This window comes from Bison bison, unplaced genomic scaffold (assembly GCF_000754665.1).
Source record: "Bison bison bison isolate TAMUID 2011002044 unplaced genomic scaffold, Bison_UMD1.0 scf7180017864268, whole genome shotgun sequence".
NCBI classification, from domain to species: Eukaryota; Metazoa; Chordata; class Mammalia; order Artiodactyla; family Bovidae; genus Bison; species Bison bison.
Genome location: NW_011494840.1, coordinates 1020401 through 1044367, shown reverse-complemented (window position 1 = coordinate 1044367; position 23967 = coordinate 1020401). Strand labels below are relative to the sequence as shown.

At 38.2% G+C, this 23967-nt stretch overlaps 1 protein-coding gene across 1 annotated transcript in view; it reads left to right on the top strand.

Moving 5' to 3' along the window:
* The window catches only part of COL19A1 (collagen, type XIX, alpha 1), a 445162-nt gene that overhangs the window by 185313 nt on the left and 235882 nt on the right, over positions 1–23967 (top strand). Inside the window, exon 13 of the mRNA XM_010848502.1 lies at positions 18817–18870. Coding sequence (XP_010846804.1) covers positions 18817–18870 — 54 coding nt within the window. The remainder of the gene's footprint in view (positions 1–18816; positions 18871–23967) is intronic.

Here is a 23967-nt window from a genome sequence, read left to right as displayed (position 1 = left end):
TAAAACTTGATACTATTAAAGTGTTGCACTCAAAATGTTAGCAAATTTGGAAAACTCAGCAGTGGCCACAGGGCTAGAAAAGGCCAGTTTTCATTCCAGTCCCAAAGAAAGGAAATGCCAAAGAATGTTCAAACTACCATACAATTGCATTCATTTCACATGCTAGCAAAGTTATGTTCAAAATTCTTGAAGCTAGGCTTCAGCAGTATGCAAACTGAGGACTTTCAGATGTACAAGCTAGATTTCTTAGAAAAGGCCAAAGAACCAGAAGTCAAATTGTCAGCATTCGTTATATCATAGAGAAAGCAAGGGAATTCCAGACAAACATCTATTTCAGCTTCATTGACTACACTAAAGCCTTTGACTGTGTGGATTACAACAAACTGTGGAAAACTCTTATAGAGATGGGAATACCAGACCAAGTAGCCTGTCTCCTGAGAAACCTTTATGCAGGTCAAGAAGCAGCAGCTAGACCCAGACATGAAACAATGGACTGGTTCAGAACTGGGAAAGGAGTAAGTCAAGGCTGTGTATTATCACCCTGCATATTTAACTTATATGAAGATTACAACATGCAAAATGCCAGGATAGATGAATCACAAGCTGGAATCAAGATTGAGGGGAAAAATATCAACAACCTCAGATATGCAGGTGATACAGCTCTCATGGCAGAAAGCCAAGAGGAATTAAAGAGGGTGAAATGGATAAGGGTGAAAAAGGAGATTGCAAAAAGCTGACTTAAAACTCAACATTCAGAAAACTAAAATCATTGCATCTGATCCCATCACTTCATGACAAACGGATGGGGGAAAATGTGGAAGCAATGACAGATTTTATTTTCTTGGGCTCCAAAATCACTGCGGATGGTGACTGCAGCCACAAAAGTAAAAGATGCCTGCTCCTTGGAAGAAAAGCTATGACAAACCTAGACAGCATATTAAAAAGCAGAGACATCACTTTGCCAACAAAGGTGCATACAGTCAAAGTTGTGTTTCCAATAGTCATGTACAGATGTGAGAGTTGGACAATAAAGAAACCTGAGCATTGAAGAATTGATGCCTTTGAATTGTGATGCTGGAGTAGACCCTTGAGAGTCCCTTGGACTGCAAGGAGATAAAGCCAGTCAATCCTAAAGGGAATTCACCCTGAATATTCATTGGAAAGACTGATGCTAAAGCTGAAGGTCCAATACTTCTGCCTCTTGATGCAAAGAGACAACTCATTGGAAAACACCCTGATGCTGGGAAAGATTGACAGCTGGAAGAAAAGGGGACAACAGAGGGTGAGATGGTTGGATGGCATCACCAATTCAATGGGCATGAGTCTGAGTAAACTCCAGGAGGTGGTGAAGGACAGGAAAGCCTGCATGCTGCAGTCCATGGGGTTGCAAAGAGTCGACAAAACTTAGCAACTGAACAACAGATGTAATATTCAAAAAACTTTTAAAGCTCAATTATAAGAGAAACATTAAAAGCAGGCAAAATATTTGAATGGACACTTCACTGAAAAAGATAATGTGAATGGGTAATAAGCACATGAAAAATCATTAATTATTGAGAAAATGCAATTGAAAACCAGTGAGATACCTCCATGCACTCACTAGAATGACTATAATTAAAAAGACTGAAAATACCAACTACTGGTGAGAAGCAGTAGTAATTTGACACCTTTACATTGATGAATGATACAGGCACTTTGGAAATTGGTTTGGAAATTTCCCAAAAGTTATACATACACTTATAATGTGACCTGGCTATTACACACCTAGGCATTTTCCCAAGAGAAGTAAATCCATGTCCATACAAAGATTTTTATGCCATGGTACATAGGAGAATTTTTTTTTTAGAATTACTGAAAAATGGGAAACTAGTGAGTGGATAAACTAATGTGATATATGCATACAAAGAACACTACTCAGAAGTAAGAAATGAACTACTTACCCATGTAGCAACAGAATTATACTGCATCAAAGAAGCCAGACTGAAAAAAAAAGACTCCTTGGTGTGTTGTCTATTATATGAAATTTCTAGGAAGCAGGCAAAACTGTAGACTAAAATCAAATCGGTGGTTGCCTCAGCTGCAGCTGTTAGGGGCAACTGACTACAAATGGGGACAAGAGAACTTTTCTACATGAGGGCATTTTAATTCTGAATTGTGGTGAACTATATAAATTGCAAAAATATATAAATTTACAAAAACTCAACCAACTGTACCTATAAAGCATGTCAATATTGTGGTATATAAGTTATACCTTAGTAAAACTATTAAAAAGATGTTTAGCCTGTAAGTAGAAATTTGAGGCTCATCAGCATCTAGATGCCTCTAGCTATAAAAGTAGAGATGACACAGGAAAGTCTGCTGAAAAGGGAAGCCGAAGAAACTGTTTTCTACAGATCCCTGTAGAATAGCAGTGTTTAGACGATGCAGCAAAAAAAGAAAATGTGGCTACAGACATAGAATAATAATGAAAGGAATGTAGTGTCTCACAAGCAAATAAGCTGGTTAAAAATATATCAAATGCTACTGATGGATCAAAGGAGGAAAAAGACTGAAAAGTATTCAGTGGTCAGACAAAACCTTAGCATGAATGGTTTTTGAGCGGCAGGGAGGTTCCAAATCAGCTTGAGTGGCCTGCAAAGTGAGCGAGAGGTAACAGAATGAAGACAGGAAGTATGGGAGCCTGTTTCCAAGAGTTTATCTGGAAATGGAAGGAGCAGATGAAGCAGAAACTGACAGGAGAGAGGGAATTGAGAGATTTTTGTTTTAACAGAAGATTCAATAGCATATTTCAATGGAACCAAGAGGATGGAACAGAGGGTGAAAGAATTCTTCCATGCTTTAGAATAGAGGAAAGGATAGTATAGATGTAAGTGAATTCATAGATTTCAAGGCATTAAGGGGACGCTTGTGTGGCAGCCTCTGTAGGAAGCATGGTCATGGAAGAGAAAAAGCAGGAGTCTTCATACCAAGAGTTTGAAGGAAGCAGTAGTTTAAGGACCTAGAATGAGGTTAGTGATCATGGCTTTATGGTGATACTTAACCTGCCCAGTTGTGTGACTCTCTCTAGGATTAGTCAGCAGCCAAAGAACAAGAGCGAAGGTGGATAGTTGGACTCACTGAGGATGGCTCTGGCAGAGGGACAAGAACAAGTGTGTTCAGAGTGGTGGTAACAGCAATTGAAGTGAGAGATCACGGATGTGGGCAAAAATGAAGACATTGTGGGCTAATAGATATTTTTCTCACTTGACTTCTTAGAAGCAGGTAGTTTATTTAAGAGGGATCTCAAGAAACAGGAGTAAGGAGATGGGGAGAATAAGTCAGGAAACAAGAAATAGATAATAAAAAAGGCACAACTGGGGCTGAGTCTTGCTGGGGACCCCTGAGAAGTTGACACATTAATATACTGACTCCTATTATGCTTTGGTAGAGGATTACTTCAAAGGGGTCTTAAATTCTCCCACCCCCTAAATGTTGACAGCATCTAGAAGTCCATAGGAACTGAAGTCAGCTTCAGCTGAGAGCTGAGCCTAGGGCATGTGGTACAAGGTAAATTATAGCGAGTGAATGAAATCCCCATGAAGTTAAAGTAACTAAGCAAATAACTTGGAATGATAGGAGGAGCTCTTCGGCTGTGTGAAAGTTACATTTGTCCTGTTAGCTGTTGATTTGTCATTAGTAAAAGGTGATGAGAACGTGCAACTTGCAGAGTTACTTCTAGAATTAACATGAGCCCTTTCTATGTAAAGTGCTTGGCACAGAGCCTGGCAAATAGTAAAGCACATAGAATGGAAGCTAGTGTAATATTGCTACTATCTATTAAAATATCAGTAACATTAATAACTATCTGCATTGTGGATAATAATAGATTAATTCAAACTCTAAAAGAGCTTCACTACTTACCTGAATGCAATATTTTGGCATTGCACTGCAATTTTGTTTCAAAGTACATTAAGTTTTGGTATAGTTTTTTTAAATTTTTTAATTGAGTTATAATTAATTTACAATATTGTGTTAGTTTCAGATATATAGCAAAGTGATTCAGTTATGGGTGAGTGTGTGTGTGTGTGTGTGTGTATTGAAGTAAAAGTTGCTCAGTTGTGTCCGACTCTTTGCTACCCCCTGATCTATACAGTCCATGGAATTCTCCAGGCCAGAAGCCTTTCCCTTCTCCAGGGGATCTTGCCAACCCAGGGATCGAAACCAGGTCTCCCGCATTGCAGGAGGATTCTTTATCAGCTGAGCCACCAGGAAAGCCCAGTGTGTGTGTTTGTGTGTGTGTGTGTGTGTGTATACACGTGTGTGTGTGTGTGTGGGTGGCGGGGGGGCGGGGGTGTATCTGGAAGCCCTTTGTGTGTGTGTGTATTTGGGTGACGAAAATGTTCCTTCAGATTTTAAATGAAAATAAAAGACCCATTTTTCATTTTCACCAAGAACTTTATTGATCAGTGTAGTCACTGCTTTGCTCCACTGCCTTCTTCCATTTTTCAGGCAACTTCATAATTCCATCTTCCCAAAACGTTTTATCTTTTTGAGCAGAAATCTGTTATAGATGTTTTACAGAAGCCTTTCCAGGGAATTGAATATTTTCCATAAGAGAATTTTGTAAAGACTGAAATAAATGAACATTCAAAGGTGCAGTGTCTGTTGAATACAGTGGATGAGTCAGAACTTCCGCCAAGCTGTAACCATTTTTACTGCGCATCAAAGAGACATGAGGTCTTGCATAATCCAGATGGAAGATTATGCATTTTCTGTTGACTAATTCTGGACGCTTTTTGTCAAGTGCTGCTTTTGGTTGGTTTAATTGGGAGCAGTAATTCTTGGAATTAAGCTTTTAGTTTTCTGGAGGGAACCCATAATAGAGAACTCCCTTCTAATCCCATCTTATACACAACATCACCTTTTTTGGATAAAGACCAGCCTTTAGTGTGGTTGGTAGTGATTTATTTCACTTGCCCCGTAATCTCTTCTGTTCCACGTTATTGTACAGTATCCAGTTTTCATTGCCCATCACAGTTTGTTTTAAAAGTGGAATATTTTCTTTATGTTTCAGCAGAGAACCAAATGGAGAAATATGATCAAGAATGTTTCTTTTCCCCCTTTACTTATGTGGAACCCAAAATGAACAACATAACCAAGCTGGTGTAAATTACTTTCAGCATTTTATTTGGATATCTTGAGTATGCCAACTGTCTCCCACATATGTGTGCATTGATTGTTCTCAAGTCTTGATATGTTCACTATCAGCTGCAATTGGTCTGCCTGACCATGGAGCATCGTCCAGTGGGAAATTGCCAACATGAAACTTCACAAACCACTTTTGACACATTTGTTCAGTCACAGCACCACCTCCATACTGCACAATTTTTTTTTTGCATTTCAGTTGCATTCTTACCTTTCTTGAAATAATAAAACACAGTATGCCAGAATGTTGCTTTTTTCCTTCCATCATCAGTATTAAAATGACTACACAAATATTCACCAATTTTGGTAAGTTATTAAGGCACACTTATATGACAACCGTCACAATACAATCTAACAAAATTGTTTTGAATTAAGTTAAAGACAATTAAGTGCTACTTAGTTCAGTTCCTCAAACGTGTCTGACTCTTTGCCACCCCATGGACTGCAGCATGCCAGGCTTCCCTGTCTTATCACCAACTCACAGAGCTTGCTCAAACTCATGTCCATTGAGTCGGTGATGCCATCCAACCATCTCATCCTCTGTTGTCCACTTCTCATGCCTTCAATCTTTCCCAGCACCAGAGTCTTTTCCAATGAATCAGTTCTTCCCATCAGGTGGCCAAAGTATTGGAGCATCAGTCCTTCCAAAAATATTCAGGACTGATTTCCTTTAGGATGTTGAATCTCCTTGCAGTCCAAGGGACTCTCAAGAGTCTTCTCCAGCACCACAGTTCAAAAGCATCAATTCTTCAACATTCAGCCTTCTTTATAGTCCAACTCTCACATCCATACATGACTACTGGAAAAACCACAGCTTTGACTAGACAGACCTTTGCTGGGAAAGTAATATCTCTGCTTTTTAATATGCTGTCTAGGCTCAGTTGATAAAGAATCCACCTGCAATTCAGGAGACCCTGATTCGATTCCTGGGTTGGGAACATCTGCTGGAGAAGGGATAGGCTACCCACTCCAGTATTCTTGGGCTTCCCTTGTGGCTCAGCTGGTAAAGAATCCATCTGCAACGCGGGAGACCTGGGTTTGATCCCTGGGTTGGGAAGATCCCCTGGAGAAGGGAAAGGCTACCCACTCCAGTATTCTGGCCTGGACAATTCCATGGACTATACAGTCCATGGAGTCACAAAGAGTCAGACATGACTGAGCAACTTTCACTTCACTTCACTTTGCTTTCTTCCAAGGAGCAAGTATCTTTTAATTTCATGGCTGCAGTCACCATCTGCAGTGATTTTGGAGCCTAAGAAAATAAAATCTGTCACTGTTTCCATTGTTTCCCCATCTATTTGCAATGAAGTGATGAGACTAGATGCCATGATCTTAGTTTTCTGAATGTTGAGTTTTAAGCCAGCTTTTTCACTCTCCTCTTTCACTTTCATCAAGAGGCTCTTTACTTCCTCTTCACTTTCTGCCATAAGGGTTGTGTTATCTGCATATCTGAGGTTATTGATATTTCTCCTGGAAATCTTGATTCCAGCTTGTGCTTCATCCAGCCCAGCATTTCTTATGATGTACTCTGCAAGTAAGTTAAATAAGCAGGGTGACAATATAAAGTCTTATCGTACTCCTTTCCCAATTTGGAGCCAGTCCGTTGTTCCATGTCTGGTTCTAACTGTTGCTTCTTGACCTGCATACAGATTTCTCAGGAGGCATGTCAGATGGTCTGATATTTCCACCTTTTGAAGAATTTTCCACAGTTTGTTTTCATATACACAGTCAAAGGCTTTGGTGTAATCAATAAAGCAGAAGTAGATTTTTTTTTCTGAAATTCTGTTGCTTTTCTGATGATCAGCGGATGTTGGAAATTTGATCTCTGGTTCCTCTGCCTTTTCTAAATCCAGTTTGTACCTCTGCAAGTTCACGGTTCACATATTGTTGAAGCCTGGCTTGGAGAATTTTGAGTATTACTTTGCTAGCATGTGAGATGAGTGCAATTGTGCAGTAGTTTGAACATTATTTGGCATTGCATCTTATGGAAAAACCAAATGAAATCTTTGGCCAACCCAATTTCATTTGGTTATATATATATATATTACATATTACATATATATTGTATTAGGTGGGCAAAAAGATATATACATATATATGTATGTGTGTGTGTGTATATATATATCCTTTTGCAGTCTTTTCCAAGTTTTTACAAGGTATTGAATATCATTTTCTCTTCTATACAGTAGGTCCTTGCTGTTTGTCTTTTTATATGTAGTGAGTTTGTACATGTTAATCCCAAAGTCCTAATTCATCCCTCCCTGTCCTTTTCATACGTTTATTTTCTATAATAGTGAGTCTATTTCTGTTTTGTACATAAGTTCATTTGCATCATTTTTAAAGATTCCACACGTAGGTGATATACGATATTTGTCTTTGACTTAATTCACTTAATATGATAATCTCTAGGTCCATCCATGTTGTTGCAAAAGGTATTAGTTCATAAATTTTGGTATAGTTTTGAAAATAGTTTCATCAAAGAATGGGTATTGGAAAAATTTTCATGAAATCTAATTTTCATTTATCTTGTTTCCTTTGGTTAGGATCACATTTATGATTTGTCAGACTAGAATGATTTATTGTATTTTCAAAGAAATCTCCTGAAATGTTCTGTTGGTTTTGTTCTTTAATCTTTTCTGCTTTTGAACGTATCTAAGCACTGAGAAAAAACATAAATGGAACTACTGTCTAACAACCTCCGGTGTCAAATAAATTTTCTTTAATTCTAGCTTATTAAAGCCATAGTTTTGTTTTCACTCATTTTCTTCTCAATGGAGGAAAAAAGGAACAGCTGGTTACTATTGTCAACTTTCTTTTGTTTGGGATTTATTAAGTATGCAATTCTTGAGTATCTTTTTTTTTTTCTGTCTGGATGTAGAACTCCCACTGCTTTCAAAGAATGATAGAATTTACAATAAAGAGCTCTAAATTTACAATACTGAGCTCTACAGCTCACTTAGTACCTGTTAAAATAGTCACAATTGTCATTTAGCATTTCTTTTGTATTCCTTGTGGGTAGTTGCCTGATGTGTCCTTTGCACAACTTCCGGTTGGTATATCATTGTTTTTCTTATGAATGATAAAACCTCTGTGTACTAATGATGTTAAAATTTAAACCATCATATGATGCTTTTCCCATTTTATCATTTACCCTTTAGTTTATAATATTTTTGCCTTAAAAGGTTATAATGAATATTTTGTAAAATATATTATTTTTTATTATGAATGTCTTCTTTTGTCTCTACATTTAGACACCTTACTCACCATGAGCTCTGACCTATGTTTCACTTATATTTCCTTCTGATCATTTAATATTTTTATTTTTAAGTGGGTTCTCTAACCCATGCAGAATTAACTTTAAAGCAAAATTGCACAGTTACTCCTAATCAAGTCCATGGTGCTTATGATAGCATATTGTTTCAGTCTGCTGTAACATTTCATATCATGAATCTGTATTATATATACATATATATTCATAATACATATCAATAGCTCTGAGGTGGAAACAGTTTCACCATCCATGTGAAATTTGGCAATATCTGGAGACATTTTGTTTGTCAAGACTGAGAACAGAGAGCGTGTAGAAGAGACTGGCTACTGGCTAATAGCGAATAGAGGCCAGAATGATGCTAAACATCCTGTCACGTACAGGACAGCCCTCACAAGGAAGAATTGTCAACAATGCCAAGATTAAGAGCTTGATACGAGAGAGGAGAGGAGAGAGACCTTTGCCAGTTACAAGCTCAGTAGTAATGTTACCTGGCTGATGCCTGTGGGAGGCATTGTCAGAGACTTTGCCTCCTGCTTTGCCGAAATCCCGATTTCTACACTGCATTTTCAGTTTTCCCTGGTCTATTTTAAAACTAATGGGCTTAATAGTTTTAAGAGTGCAGGCTGTGGAGCCTGGGCTAAATTGGCATCCTACCCCTTTTAAGTTATATGACCTTGGGCAAGTTACTTAACCTCTCTGTTTTCAGTTCCTTTATCTGTAAAATGAGGGTGATTATTGTATCTTTACTCTAGATCGTCATAGAACTGCAGGATGCTTAAAGCAGTGCTTGGCACATAGTAAACATTATAGAAACATTGGTAGCAATGATAATAGTCAAGTAAATGACTTTTTTATGAACCTTATTTGATCACAGTGGCCCCCTATGTATAACTATATACTTAGTTTTTACATTAAAAATAATACTTTAAAAATTCATTGCCAATTTTTGCCACTGATTAATCTGAAGCAACACATTTCTTCTTTAACTGTCTGCCATATCTCTTGTCCTCTTCCCATGCAATGTAAACCCCATCAGAATATCAACTCTGTTCTCTATGTTATTGTTCATATTATTATTATTATTTAACTTTTATTACTGTCAAGTTGGTTTTCTCGTAGACACTTACCTCTTTAGTATATAGAGTTGCTTATGTATTCTATCGGAGCCTTTAATTTTGAATAAAGACTATATTTATTTTTTAGTTGCATCTGTAAGTTGATGATTATATCTATGGAATTATATTTGTCTTCTAGTATAAAAATTTCACTTTATTAACTTGTACTGAACACATTTTATATCAATATGTAAACATGTGTTGTTTTGTATCCTCTTACTAAATATTTTCTTCTGGGTATTTCTGAAGCTCTTAATTCCTATTTTGTTTTCTGTCATACATGCCACTCTCTGGATTAGCATAGTCCAGTGGAATTTTCAATGGTGATGTAAATATTTTAACCTTCACAGTCCAATATACCCAGCACTACTGAGCACTTGAAATGTGGCTAGGGTAACGGAAAATCTGAATTTTAAATTTTATTAAATAGCCATGTGTGGCCAGTGGCTACCATCCTGGAGAAACCACTCTACAGGCATCTCTTTACCCTCCATTTGCAGTTCAACATCTTCAGTTTCATTCTAACTTAACCCTATTTCACTGAATGACTAAATGTGTTCATGTGGCCTTTTGTTTGCCCTGTATATAATATGGATTTCTTATATTCCAAGTATAACCGAATTATTTTTTGCTTCATTTCCTGCATTTTTCAATAGGGTAATAATGCGTTGTCTTAGATGATTGTTCAGTAGTCGAACATTTTTCCCTTCTTCCCTTCTTGGTCTTTGGCCTAATAATTAAATCAACAAAAGACAGATTAACAGGAGAAAAAGTTTTAGTTCAAGAGCCCTATAAAAACATGACACCTAAAGGTAAGCTGAGGTTTATCTGCCCTGGGAGCTAAGGAGTGCGATGGGCCAGGCTTCAGAGAGAAGACAATTCACAGGCGGATGAGAAGGGCATGTGTGTGGTAATCAGATGTTTGCCTGCCATGCAGTTAAGTCTTTGGATAAAAGGTGAGCTCTGGTAGTAGCTCCGTTTCTGGGCCAAGCCCCCTAGTAAATTCTCTGAGGCAATGAAGGGAGAGAACAAAGCTGTTCCTGAGAGTTATGGTGGCTTAATTGCCTTTAGAGCGAAACAGTCCACGTACCGCATACGAGCGGCACATTTTGGGGTGGCGTGTGCTGTTGCTGCTTGTTTGGAACTGCACCTGTGTATTTCTACTTGTAGACTATTTAAAATATTCTCTCTTAAAATCAAGTGCTTGCTCTTTTAATTGAAGTATAATTGATGTTTAGTATTACATTAGCTTCAGGTGTACAACATAGTGATTCAGGATTTTTGTAGAGTATACGCCATTTAAGGTTACTACCAAATAACGGCTCTATATTTCTTGCTGTATAATATATTGTTGCAATGTATTTATTCTGTGTATAGTAGTTTGTACCTCTTCATCTCATATCTCTATCGTGCCCTTTTCCCGCTCCACTGATAACCATCAGTTTGCTGTCTGTCTTTATGAGCCTGTTTCTACTGGGCTATGTTCATTTGATTCATGTTTTAGAATCCACAGGTGAGTGACAACATAGAGTGTTTGTCTTGTGTCTGACATATTTCACTAAGCATAGTGCCCGCCACATCTCCACATACTGTTGCAAATGGCGAAATGTCATTCTTTTTATGGCTGAGTAGTATTCCATGGTGTGTGTGTACATCACATCCTCTTTATCTATTCGTCTGTTCATGGACACAGACTACTTCCATATCTTGGCTACTGTAAATAATAATGTGAACATTTGGGTGCATGATACATTCTCAAATTAGTGTTCTTGTTTTCTTTGGATATATGCCCAGTAGTGGAATTTCTGGGTCATATGGTAGTTTTATTTCTAGTTTTTTTAAGAACCTCTATACTGTTTTTCACAGTGACTACACAAATTTGCATTCTCCCCAACAATGTAAAAGGGCTCCTTTTTCTATAAATCCTCACCAACATTTATCATTCAGGGTCTGTTAGATGATAACAATTCTCACAGGTATGAGGTGATGTCTTATTGTATTTTTGACTGGCATTTTTCTGAAGATTACAGTATTAAGCATTTTTTTCCTTGATTGATGTATATCTGTTTGTCTTCTTTGGAAAAACGTTCAATCTTCTGTCCATTTTCAATTGAATTTTTTTTTTTTTTGCTACTGAGTTATATGAACTGTTTATGTATTTTGGATATTAACCCATTATCAGTCATATCATTTGCTAAAATATTTTCCCCATTCATTATGGTGTCTTTTTGTTTTTGTTGCTGTGCAAAACTTTATGTTTAATGAGTACCAATTAGTTCTTTCTCTGCTTTTGTTTCCTTTGCCTTAGGAGACAGATCTGTGCAAACTTTGCTATTATTTATGTCAGTGTTCTATGTTTTCTTCTAGGTATTTCATGGTTTCCAGACTTACATTTAGGCTTTTAACCCATTTTTCTTTTCTTTTTTTTCCTCTTTATTTTATTTTTATTTTCTTTACTTTACAATATTGTATTGGTTTTGCCATACATCAACATGAATCCGCCGCAGGTGTACACGTGTTCCCCATCCGGAACCCCCCTCCCACCTCCCTCCCCATACCATCCCTCTGGGTCATCCCAGTGCACCAGCCCCAAACATCCTGTATCATGCATCAAACTTGGACTGGCGATTTGTTTCTTATATGATATTATACATGTTTCGATGCCATTTTCCCAAATCATCCCACCCTCTCCCTCTCCCACAGAGTCCAAAAGACTGTTATATACATCTGTGTCTCTTTTGCTGTCTCGCATACGGGGTTATCGTTACCATCTTTCTAAATTCCATAGATATGCATTAGTATACTGTATTGGTGTTTTTCTTTCTGGCTTACTTCACTCTGTATAATAGGCTCCAGTTTTATCCACCTCATTAGAACTAATTCAAATGTATTCTTTTTAATGGCTGAGTAATACTCCATTGTGTATATGTACCACAGCTTTCTTATCCATTCATCTGCTGATGGACATCTAGGTTGCTTCCATGTGCTGGCTATTATAAACAGTGCTGCGATGAACATTGGGGTACATGTGTCTCTTTCAGTTCTGGTTTCCTCGGTATGTATTAACCCATTTTTCTGATAGTTCATTAGTGTATAGAAATGAAGCAGATTTCTGAATATTAATTTTGTATCCTGCAATTTTACTGAATTTATTGTGAGCTCTAGTAGATTTTTGGTGGTGTTTTTAGGATTTTCTTTCTAGAGTATTTTTTTTAATTTAAATTTATTTATTTTAATTAGAGGCTAGTTACTTTACAATATTGTATTGATTTTGCCATACATCAGCATGAATCTGCCACGGGTGTACACGTGTTCCCCATCCTGAACCCCCCTCCCACCTCCCTCCCCATACCATCCCCCTGGGTCATCCCAGTGCACCAGCCCCAAACATCCTATATCCTGCATTGAACCTGGACTGGCGATTCGTTTCTTATATGATATTATACATGTTTCGATGCCATTTTCCCAAATCATCCCACCCTCTCCCTCTCCCACAGAGTCCAAAAGATTCTTCTATACATCTGTCTCTTTTGCTGTCTCGCATACAGGGTTATCATTACCATCTTTCTAAATTCCATATATATGCGTTAGTATACTGTATTGGTGTTTTTCTTTCTGGCTTACTTCACTGTGTATAATAAGCTCCAGTTTCATCCACCTCATTAGAACTGATTCAAATGTGTTCTTTTTAATGGCTGAGTAAATACTCCATTGTGTATATGTACCACAGCTTTCTTATCTATTCATCTGCTGATGGACATCTAGGTTGCTTCCATGTCCTGGCTATTATAAACAGTGCTGCGATGAACATTGGGGTATTTTACTTTGTATAGTGTAGTATTGTACTATACTATACAAAATACTTTGTATAGTATTTTGAGTTTATATAATATGAGAAAATGTCCTAACTTTATCCTTTTACATATCCAGTTTACTGAGCACCACTTATTGAAGAGACTGTCTTTTCTCCATTATATATTCCTGCCTCCTTTATCAGAGATTAATTGAGCATAGGTTTATGGATTTATTTCTGGGCTTTCTTTCCTGTTTCATTTCTGTATATGTCTGTTTTTTGTGCCAGTGCCATGCTGTTTTGATTATTGTAGAATTGTAGAATAGTCTGAAGTCAGGGAATGTGATACCTATAACTTTGTTTTGTTTTCAAGATTTCTTTGGCAATTTGGGGTCATTTCAGATTCTATATAGATTTGAGGGTTAGGTCTTCTAGTCTGGAAAATTTGGTCTTCTAATCATAGGGATTAGTGTATAGAAATGCAGCAGATTTCTGTATATTAATTGTGTATCCTTCGATTTTACTGAATTCATTGATGAGCTCTAATAGATTTTTGGTGGTGTCTTTAGGGTTTCTATGTATAGTGTCATATCATGTGCAAAAGGGACAGTTTTACTTCTTACTAATTTGGATGATTTTATTTATTTTTCTGTCTGATTGCTATGGGTAGGACTTCTAATACTATTTGACCTTAAGTGCTGATAAAAGACATCCTTGGCATGTTTCTGATCTTGGAGGAAATGTTTTTGGCTTTTCCCTACTGATTATGATGTGAGCTATGGGCCTATTATATTTGGCTTTCATTATGTTGAAGTATGTTCCCTCGCTACCCACTTTGTGGAGAGTTTTTGTCATAAATGCATGTTGAATTTTGAAAAATCTTTTCTGTATCTATTGTGATGATTATACGACTTCTATTTTTCACTTTGTTAATGTGGTGTATCATACTGACTTACAAATATTGAACTATTCTTGTGTCCCTGGAGTAAATTCCACTTGATCATGATATATGATCCTTTTGATCTATTTTTGGATGCAGTTTGCTATTTTATTAATTATTTTAGCATCAGGGATATTAGTATATAGTTTTTTCTTTTTTGTGATATTTTTGTCTAGTGATGTTAGATTTGTAGAATGAGTTTGGAAGCTTTCCTTCCTCTAATTTTTTTAGAATAGTTTGAGAAGGATAGATATTAACTCTCCTCAAAATGGTTGGTAGAATTCACCTGTGAAGCTACTTGGTCCTAGACTTGAGTTTTGTTACTGATTCAGTTTTATTACTGGCAGTTAGTCTGTTCATATTTAGTATTTCTTCCTGGTTGAGAGAGTATACATTTCTCAGAATTTGTCCATTTCTTCTAGCTTTTCCATCTTATTGGCATGTAGTTGTTCAGAGAAATCTTTTATTGTCCTTCGTATTTCAGTGGTGTTGGTTGTAACCTCTCCTTTTCCATTTCTGATTTTGTTGATTCAGACTCCCCTTCCCCGTTTTGTGATGAGTATGGCCAAAGGTTTATCAATTTTGTTTATCTTTTCAAAGAACCAGCTGTGATTTCATTGATATATTCCATTATTTTGTATTGTTTGTCTTTATTTCATTTATTTGTCCTCTGATCTTTATGTTGTTTTTTTTTTTTTTCTACTGATTTTGGATTCTGGTCGTTTTTCTTTTTTTAGTTCCTTTAGATATAAGGTTAGATTGGTTATTTGAGATTTTTCTTGTTTCCTGAGGTAGTCTTGCATATCACTATAAACTTCCCTCTTAGAACTGCTTTTGCTTCATCCCATAGGTTTTTTAATTATTGTGTTTTCATTTTTTTATTTATTTTTACATTTATTCTCAGATTTATTCAGGGATTCATTGGTTGTTTAGTAGCATATTGTTTAGCCTCCATGTGTTTGTGGGGTTTTTTTGAATTTTTTTCTTATAGTTGATTTATAATCTTAGACTATTCTGGTCAGAAAAGATGACTGATATAATTTCAATCTTCTTAAAAATGAGACTTGTTTTGTGGCCTAGAATGTGATTTATCCTGGAGAATGTTCCATGTGCACTTGAAAATAATGTACATTCCTTTGTTTTTTACTGAAATGTTTATATATTTAACTCAACTGATCTAATATGTCACTTAAAGCCTCATTGATTTTCTGTGTGAATGACCTGCCCATTGATGTATGTAGGATGGTAATATCCCCCTACTATTATTGTGTTGGTTACAATTCTTCATTGTCTGTTAACATTTGTTTTATGTATAGAAGTGTTACTGTGTTGAGTTCATATATATTTACAATTGTTATATCTTTTTAGATTGAGCCCTTGGTCATTCTTTGTCTCTTGTTTACAGTTTTAAAATCTATTGTGTCTGAAAAATTATTGCTACTCCATTCCTTTTTGTTAATTTAAGTGTAGTTGACTTACAATATTTTATTAGTTTCAGGTATATAATATAGGGATTCATTATTTTTACAGGTGATATTCTCTTTAAAGCTATCACAAAATAATGGCTGTATTTCCCCATACTGTACACTACATTCATGTTGCTTTTCCATTTTACCCATAGTGATTTGTATCTCTTGCAACTGGCTGGCAGGGCCAGGTCCTGGGGTCTCTAGTGCAGAGCCCAGGGGTTCCAGAGCTGCTTTGGGACCACTAGTAGAAGAGCCTGATTCCTGACATAGCTAGCTGCAAAGTCTGTGGTGTTCTGAAGCTTGTTTCAGCCTGGTGATGAGTGGTGTCAGGTCCCAGGGCAGCTGGCTGAGTGGCCCAAGGTGTCTCAAAGCTGATGTTGGCCATCTGGTGAGTGGAGCTGAATCCCAGGGTATCCTGTAACTGGCACCTGCCTACTGGTAGGTGAGGCTGGCACTGAGTCTAGAGCAGGCTGGATGGGAGGCCCAGGCCATAGGTCTCTGGCTACAGGGCCCTGGACATCCCAGATCCAGTGTGTGCACACTAGTGTGTGAACTGGATCCTCAGTCCACTGGTAGGCATGGATGTATCCAGGGGCATCTGTGGGCTCCGGTTAAGACCAGGGAGTCTTATTTTCCTTCTTCATAACCTGTCCCTCTCTACTCTGCCTTTTGACTTTAGTTCCTCACTGCTTCTCTCTTTGGTTCTATAAAAGAACCTGGCGTTCAGACCCCAACAGATGGTTATTGTGTGACATTAGTCTGCTGTCTTCTCGGACATTTTTCTGAATCAGGTCTTATTCCTTGCCTTGACAACAACAACAAAATCTAGGGATTCTTAAGGCATCCTGCTTTCTGATGAGCTCTGTCCTCACCCAGTTAGTTCGTTGTTCTAAGACATCCAGCGCTGGCACCTACACATCGTTGAGTTAGTGCAGGTCTGGGCTCTAGGGCTAATAAGCTAGAGAAGATTCCAAAGTTGTACTTGCCAGCACCAGCGTCCACGTGGTAGAATGAGCTCCCCATAATTGCTGCTGCTGGTGTCTGTGTCGCCAGGATGAGGTCTACCTGCCTCCTTATTCTCTGAGAGACTCCCCAAGATCAGCATGTGGGTCTGCTCCAGGCTTCTTTCAAATTACTGCTTCTGTCCTGGGTACTAAATCATGTGAGTCTTTGTGTGTGCCCTTTAAGTGCAGAGCCTCTATTTTCCACAGCTCTCTGGCTCTCCTGAAGGTGATCCCCACTAGCCTTCAAAGCCAAATATTTTAGGGGCTCATATTTCCAGGGCAGGATCCCAGAGCTGGGGACCTCAGTGTGGGGCTTGGATCCCTTGCCTCTTGGGAGAACTTCTGCAGTTGTAACTATTCTCCCCTTTGTGGGTTGCCCACCTTGGAGTATAAGATTCGACTGTACCTCGTCTCCATTCTCCATTCCACCTACCTGTCATTGTGGTTCCTTCTTTATATCTTTAGTTGTAGAAGAGCCCTTCTGTTAGTTTTCATTGGTAGATGTTGTATAAATAGTTGTGATTCTGGTGTATCTAGGAAAGCAGGTAAGTTCAGGGTCTTCCTACTTCACCATCTTGGCCCAGGAAGTGCTTGCTTTTCTTTTCTTGCAGATAAAAATAATAATGCTTATTGTCTTAAAAAGCAAAGAGCAAAAGAATATATAAAGAAGAGAATAAAAATCACCCTGGTGGCACAAAGCAGAGATAACTATTAATACTACTGCTGCTACTACTATTACTACTTTACACACAGAGAGTAATATGCAATGCACTTAGGGCGGAATGAGTTCTTTATACACACAGCATATTCTCTTATTTTTAAACACTTTACAAATTATACACATAATACATGTTTATTTAAAAATTGAAAAACATTGAAGAATATACTGAAGAAAATAAAATTTCCCATAGTCATAGAATGCATAGATTATTTACTTTTATTTTTCTGATTTGTTTGCTTTCATTAGTTCTTCTGAGACTCATAGGTAGATTTAGACACAGGTAGATAGGTGGATGGTTAGGTAGACAGACTTAAAAAAAATTTTTTTTTTAATTATACCATAGATATGCAGCATGCATACTCAAGCGCTCAGTTGCATCTGACTCTTTGTGGCCCTCTGGACTGTACCCTGCCAGGCTCCTCTGTCCATGGAATTTTCCAGGCAAAAACACTGGAGTGGGTTGCTATTTCCTCCAACAGGCAATTTCCCAACCCAGAGATTGAACCCACATTTCTTGCATCTGCTGCATTGGCAGGCGAGTCCTTAACCACTGTGCCACCTGGAAAGCCCACCATAGATATGCAGGGTATACCAATAAAAGCATATACCTTTCAGATAGTAATCAAACAAAAATACAGGCAACTATGAGATGTGTCATCAACAATGTTGTTAGTGGCCATTATGAACACTTGTAGCTTTACAGTAATAAAAACAGGTATTCATTAACATTTATTCACTAAATTTGTTAAATAATTGTATCTTTTTATATCATAAGAGCTTTCCTATAGTATAAACTAAAATTCGTAAACATGATTGTAATGGTTGGAGCATATACCATTGTATCTCTATGCTGTAATGTACCCAGTTCCCTAGTACTGGACATTTAGAATGTTTCTCTTCTTACTACTATGAATAGCACTGCGCTCTACATCTTAGTGCGTAAAACTTTTCATCTCTGTTTATTTTCTTGGGATTCATTCTTAGCAGTAAAATCACTGGTCCCAATGAAATGAACATATTTAAGACCCTTGTTATATATTAACAAATTGCCCTCCTGAAAGTTCTTTGTTGCTTATAGAAAAAAAAATAATCCTTGTTCTATTTATACACTTTAATCATTTTTATGCAACTTTTCTTTGAACCTTTAAACTTCTTTTTGGTTTTAGGACTCAGAATTGTTTTTTAATAAATGTTTCTTTCAAGGGATTAGCAAAGTAATCATGTTGTTATAAATACCCAAACAATGTAACTCTTTTATTTTCTCTTAGTAAAGATCTTCAGATTTAACATTTTTCACTGTATAAATTGTTTCTTTCTAGGGTGAACCAGGAGAGAAAGGAGATCCAGGTTTGTCAGGCGTTAATGGACAAGATGTAAGCCTAACTTTCTTTTTTCTAACACAGTGTTTACATTTGGCCACTGAAATATGCTTATTGTCTAATGCTACTAAGACTTGACTATCCTTGGAAGAACTAGCTACAATTATTCAATTATTGCAAAGTAAGAATCAAGGTAGTTTGTGTGTGTGTGTGTGTGTGTGTGTGTGGCTCAGTAGAGGCCCAGTTTTTCTTGTATTTTTTTGTTTTGAAGGCCACAGACTTTATTGATTTAAAAAGCTTTACAAGGACAGTGACTCTTATGCCAAAAAGAGGGAAAATAGCATAAAACAGACCAGGGAATAGGGGGGAGGGCTGCGTGATCGTTGGTCAATTTCTGGTGCTAAAGAAAATTGAAGACCTTTTCCAGGAATGACTGAAGGACACATGCAGTGCCAATGCCAAGCAGGCCCAATATGTTTACTGTCGAAACTACCAGGTAGTTCCCTGGTTTTATATACCTCTTATTATACTCATTCTTCATGGTCCTTTCTTCCTTGATAGTCTGGCTTCCATTTCTTCTCTCTTCCTTTCTCGGTCTTTTTTCTTTTTACATATATGCTGCTGTGACCTGTGTTATGACCCAGGCTACACTTTGCATCTTACCCCCAGTCTTTGTCTGCTGAGGGGTCTATTGAGGTCATATCTCAGGGATGAAAAGAAAAAAAGGAGGGGACCCTGTGTATCCGTGTCACTCCCCCTCCGTTGCACCTGTTTCCCAATCTCAGGGCTCCTGTCCTAGGTGTCAAGTCCTCCCACCTGCCCCCTCACCCCAAGGCAGTTGTCCCTCCAGAACTTCACTTGTATTCTCATGATGGAATTTAGAGGGTAGATAAAATCTTGATTTTCCTCTAAATGTAGACTACTCTCCTTTCAGACCATAAGATTCACCATTTACTGTAGATATACTCCTTATTAAGGCAAGTATCCACAATGAGAATTATTTCTTTTCCCATGGTTTCCCTTCTTCACTTCATAAAAATGTTTTAAGAAAGTTCTTAAGGGCCATACTACTTACTTTTTGGACAGAGGAATAGAGAATAAGCTAGATCGGGTTCCCTAATGCCCAGATGTTGTAAAATCCATCTGGTCTGCAGCACAGAGGGAAGGGAGGCTGAACACTGTAATCCTGGGGCCTATGAACAAAATAAGACCTGGAGGGTTTGTTGTTGTTGTTCAGTTCCCACTTCGTGTCTGTTCTTTGTGACCCGATGGCCTGCAGCAGGCCAGGCTTCCCTGTCCTTCACTGTCTCCCAGAGTTCGCTCAAGTTCGTGTCTATTGAGTCAGTGATGCCATCCAACCATCTCATCCTCTGTTACCTCCTTCTCCTTTTGCCTTCAGTCTTTCCCAGCATCAGGGTCTTTTCCAATGAGTTGACTCTTCATATAAGATGACCCCAATTGGAACTTCAGCTTCAGCATCAGTCCTTCCAATGAATATTCAAGGTTGATTTCCTTTAAGATTGATTGGTTTAATCTCCCACTGTCCAAGGGACTCTCAAAGAGTCTTCTCCAGCACCACAATTCAAAAGCATCATTTCTTCAGTGTTCAATCTTCTTTATGGTCCAACTCTCACATCCATACATGACTCCTGGAAAAACCATACCTTTGACTAGACAGACCTTTGTCAGCAAAGTGAAGTCTCTGCTTTTTAATCTTCTGTCTAGACTTGTCATAGTTTTCCTTCCCCTGGATGGGGAGGGGTCCAAAGAGAACTATCCCAGAAGCTAATCCGACTAATTGACCCAAGTTTGAGGCTCTGGCCCCCACAGTTTTCTTCTCTTACTTCCTAAGAAGCCCTATTTGCACCTTTAATATGACATGCTTCTTGTTCCTATCTTCTTAAAAGGATTTTTCTCCACCAGAGAGAGGGAGTTAGCACCAGTGTCTTGGAGCTAGGGGAGTCTGCCTCTCTCTGCCTCGTTACAGCACAGTAGGGTGCTGGATGGCCATTGGCCATTGGCCCCTGCAGGTAATAGAGCTACTAATTCCCCACTGCCCTGTCACTGGAGATACCTGGTGTAGTGGTCAGAGTTCTACGGTGGGAAACAAAGCTGAATGTGTGTCCCAGTTCTGTCACCTGTGGAGAAAATCACTTCTCAGAGCCTGTTGGGTTCTGAAGCCCCCATCACTGCAATGTCCTCTCATCTAATACAAAGAGATCATTAAGACTGGTTAGGATTAGAGTCTTGAGAAGTACGATGGAATTTGAAGCCTTCATTCGGGCTTTTGGGACTCCAGTTCCATGTAGGGAAAACACAGTGAGAGTCCATCCAGCTGGAGCCGGGCATGGACAGTGCTCTGTGTGTGGAGGTTTGCCCTCCCTCCTCTGAAGGGGGGCATGTGGATCATGCTGTGTTCACATGAAGATTCCTTTTGCAGTGTGTTCTACAAAATGGACAGAACTGAAGCTTTTGCCTGTGGCTCTGTTCTTTCTATCATGTTCTTTATGAGAACAAAGACCATTTCTTGGAATTGCTCAGTTCAGTTCAGTCACTCAGTCTTATCCGACTCTTTGTGACCCCATGAATCGCAGCACACCAGGCCTCCCTGTCCATCACCAGCTCCCGGAGTTCACTCAGACTCACGTCCATTGAGTCAGTGATGCCATCCAGACATCTCATCCTCTGTCATCCCCTTCTCCTGCTGTTAGTACTTAGTAAATGTTTGGAGTGAAAAAGGAGTAGTTGTTTGCTAAATTTTCATACTAAAAATTAAGATATTATTATAATAGCCTAAAATACAAGTGATTAGAACCTAAACCAGGGAAACAGATGGAAGAGAGGGCACAGTGATATTGCAGAGGTTGAATATATGCAATTTGGTGCTTGGCTGCAGCAAAAAATAGCCCAAGGTTTCGACCATTCATTACGGAAGGATGTTATCTTGTCATAAACATAGGAGTGTTGAGAGAGATTAACTCCACTTGCAAAAGGTAACCAAGCTACATGTATGGCGGCTCCCTGGAATACAGGAGCAAAACAAAGATTTCTAGACGTTTGTTAAGATCGCATTAGAGTAGAAATAGAGAAAGAATTTATCCAAACACTCAAAACTGAGAGGAGGTTTGAGCGAATGGAGCCTGAAATATATTCATGTTAACTTAAGAGATTTGGAAATTTTTTCTATGGGATCTGAAAGTAAAGTGATTTGACTTTTCAGAATTAATCAGTTGTACACACATATTTGCATGCTTTCTACTTGCTCAGATCTAAAACTGTCTTGCTGAGAGAGCTCCCAGCCTCATGAGCAGTGTGACCTTTCCTCTTTGACAATGATCTGGGAAGAGTCCTTCACATACCCCGACCCACAAGTGTGTTATTCCTTCAGCACTATCGCTGCCTCTTATAGGTCATTAGGTACATTATAAAGCACGACAAAGCATATTTGCTCACTTGGTTACTTAATTAACACATAGTTGATATCATTTCTTTTCCTTAATTTTGCAAAAGGTATTCAGGAGTCATGACTAAGGATGAATAAGAAAAAGTAATGACAGTTCTCTTTTTCCCTTCTATTACAAAAGCACTCTGCTGTTGTTCAATTACTCAGACATGTCCAGCTCTTTGCGATCCCATGGCAAAGAGATCCCATGGCAAAGCACCAGGCTTCCTGTCCTTCACTATCTCCCAGAGTTTGCTTAAACTCATGTCCATGGAGTTGGTGATGCCATCCAACCATCTCATTCTCTGTCACCCCCTTCTCTTCCTGCCCTCAATCTTTCCCAGCATCAGGGTCTTTTCCAATGTATTGGCCCTTTGCATCAAGTGGCCAAAATATTGAAGCTTCAGCTTCAACACCAGTCTTTCTAATGAATACTCAGGGTTGATTTCCTTTAGGACTGACTGGTTTGATCTCTTTGATATCCAAGAGACACTCAAGAGCCTTTTCCATCTCCACAGTTCAAAAGAACCAATTCTTCAGTGCTCAGCTTCATAGTCCAACTCTCACATCCATACATGACTACTGGAAAAAGCATAGCTTTGACTAGACAGACCTTTGTCAGCAAAGTGGTATCTCTGATATTTAATGTACTATCTAGCTGTGCCATAGCTTTTCTTCCAAGGAGCAAGTGTCCTTTAATTCCATGCAGTCACCATCCACAGTGATTTTGGAGCCAAAGAAAATAAATTCTGTCACTGTTTCCACTCTTTGCCCATCTATTTGCCATGAAGTGGTGGAACTGGTTGCCATGTTTTTAGTTTTTTGAATGTTGAGTAGGGGTAAAGAATCATATGCTGTTATTTATTCCATTGGTGGTGGTGGTGGTTTTAAATATTGTGCCATACTTCAAAAACTGGTTTCATGAGGAATTTGAAATTCAATCCTTACCTCAATTTTATGGCTACAAAGTGCAGGAGGTAAGAGTATCCCTATTTTTAGAGTAAAGAAATAGAGCTTAGGAAAGTAAGAAATTTTCTTTTAGAAAATGGTAAAGTGAGTCTTTACCCCTGTTTGACCGAAAAGTCTATTTCCCCACTAAGTCACACCACATTTCTCATTGTCTATTTTTCAATGCTAAAATAAACTGACTCCACAAACCAAAATCACTCAGCATTTATGACAGTTCACTCTGCCTTTCAATAAGTGTAGGTACACATTCTTAGGGAATGAAAGGCAGTATAAGAGCTATCTCAGTCTGTACTGAAGTCAAGCCATGATGGAGATCATAATTTCAGGAATATCCTGTTGGAACACAGACTGAATAACCTCAATACGTCAGCTCAGTGCAGCTACTTAATACCTCAGAGAAAATTAAAAGAATTTAACATTCCCCTGAAATGAATTCAGAGCCTTTTTATGGCCTTTATTCTTATATATTAAACATATATTGATGTAAATGTACCTTTTGGTAATAATTTCTTTTGTGCCAGCTTTCCCACATAGTGGACAAGCTCACTTTGGAAAATGTAAACCTCCTTTAAAGGGAAGCATGCAGCAGTTCAGCTTGCTTAATGGGACACTCTTGCATGTTGGTCAAGATGGTACTCTGCCTCATGGGACTGTCTTGCAAAAGCAGAATGTATAGAATCCTTCATGCTCAGCAGTAACAACTCTTAGTCATTAGGGCAAAAAAATTGCTTTGATATCTT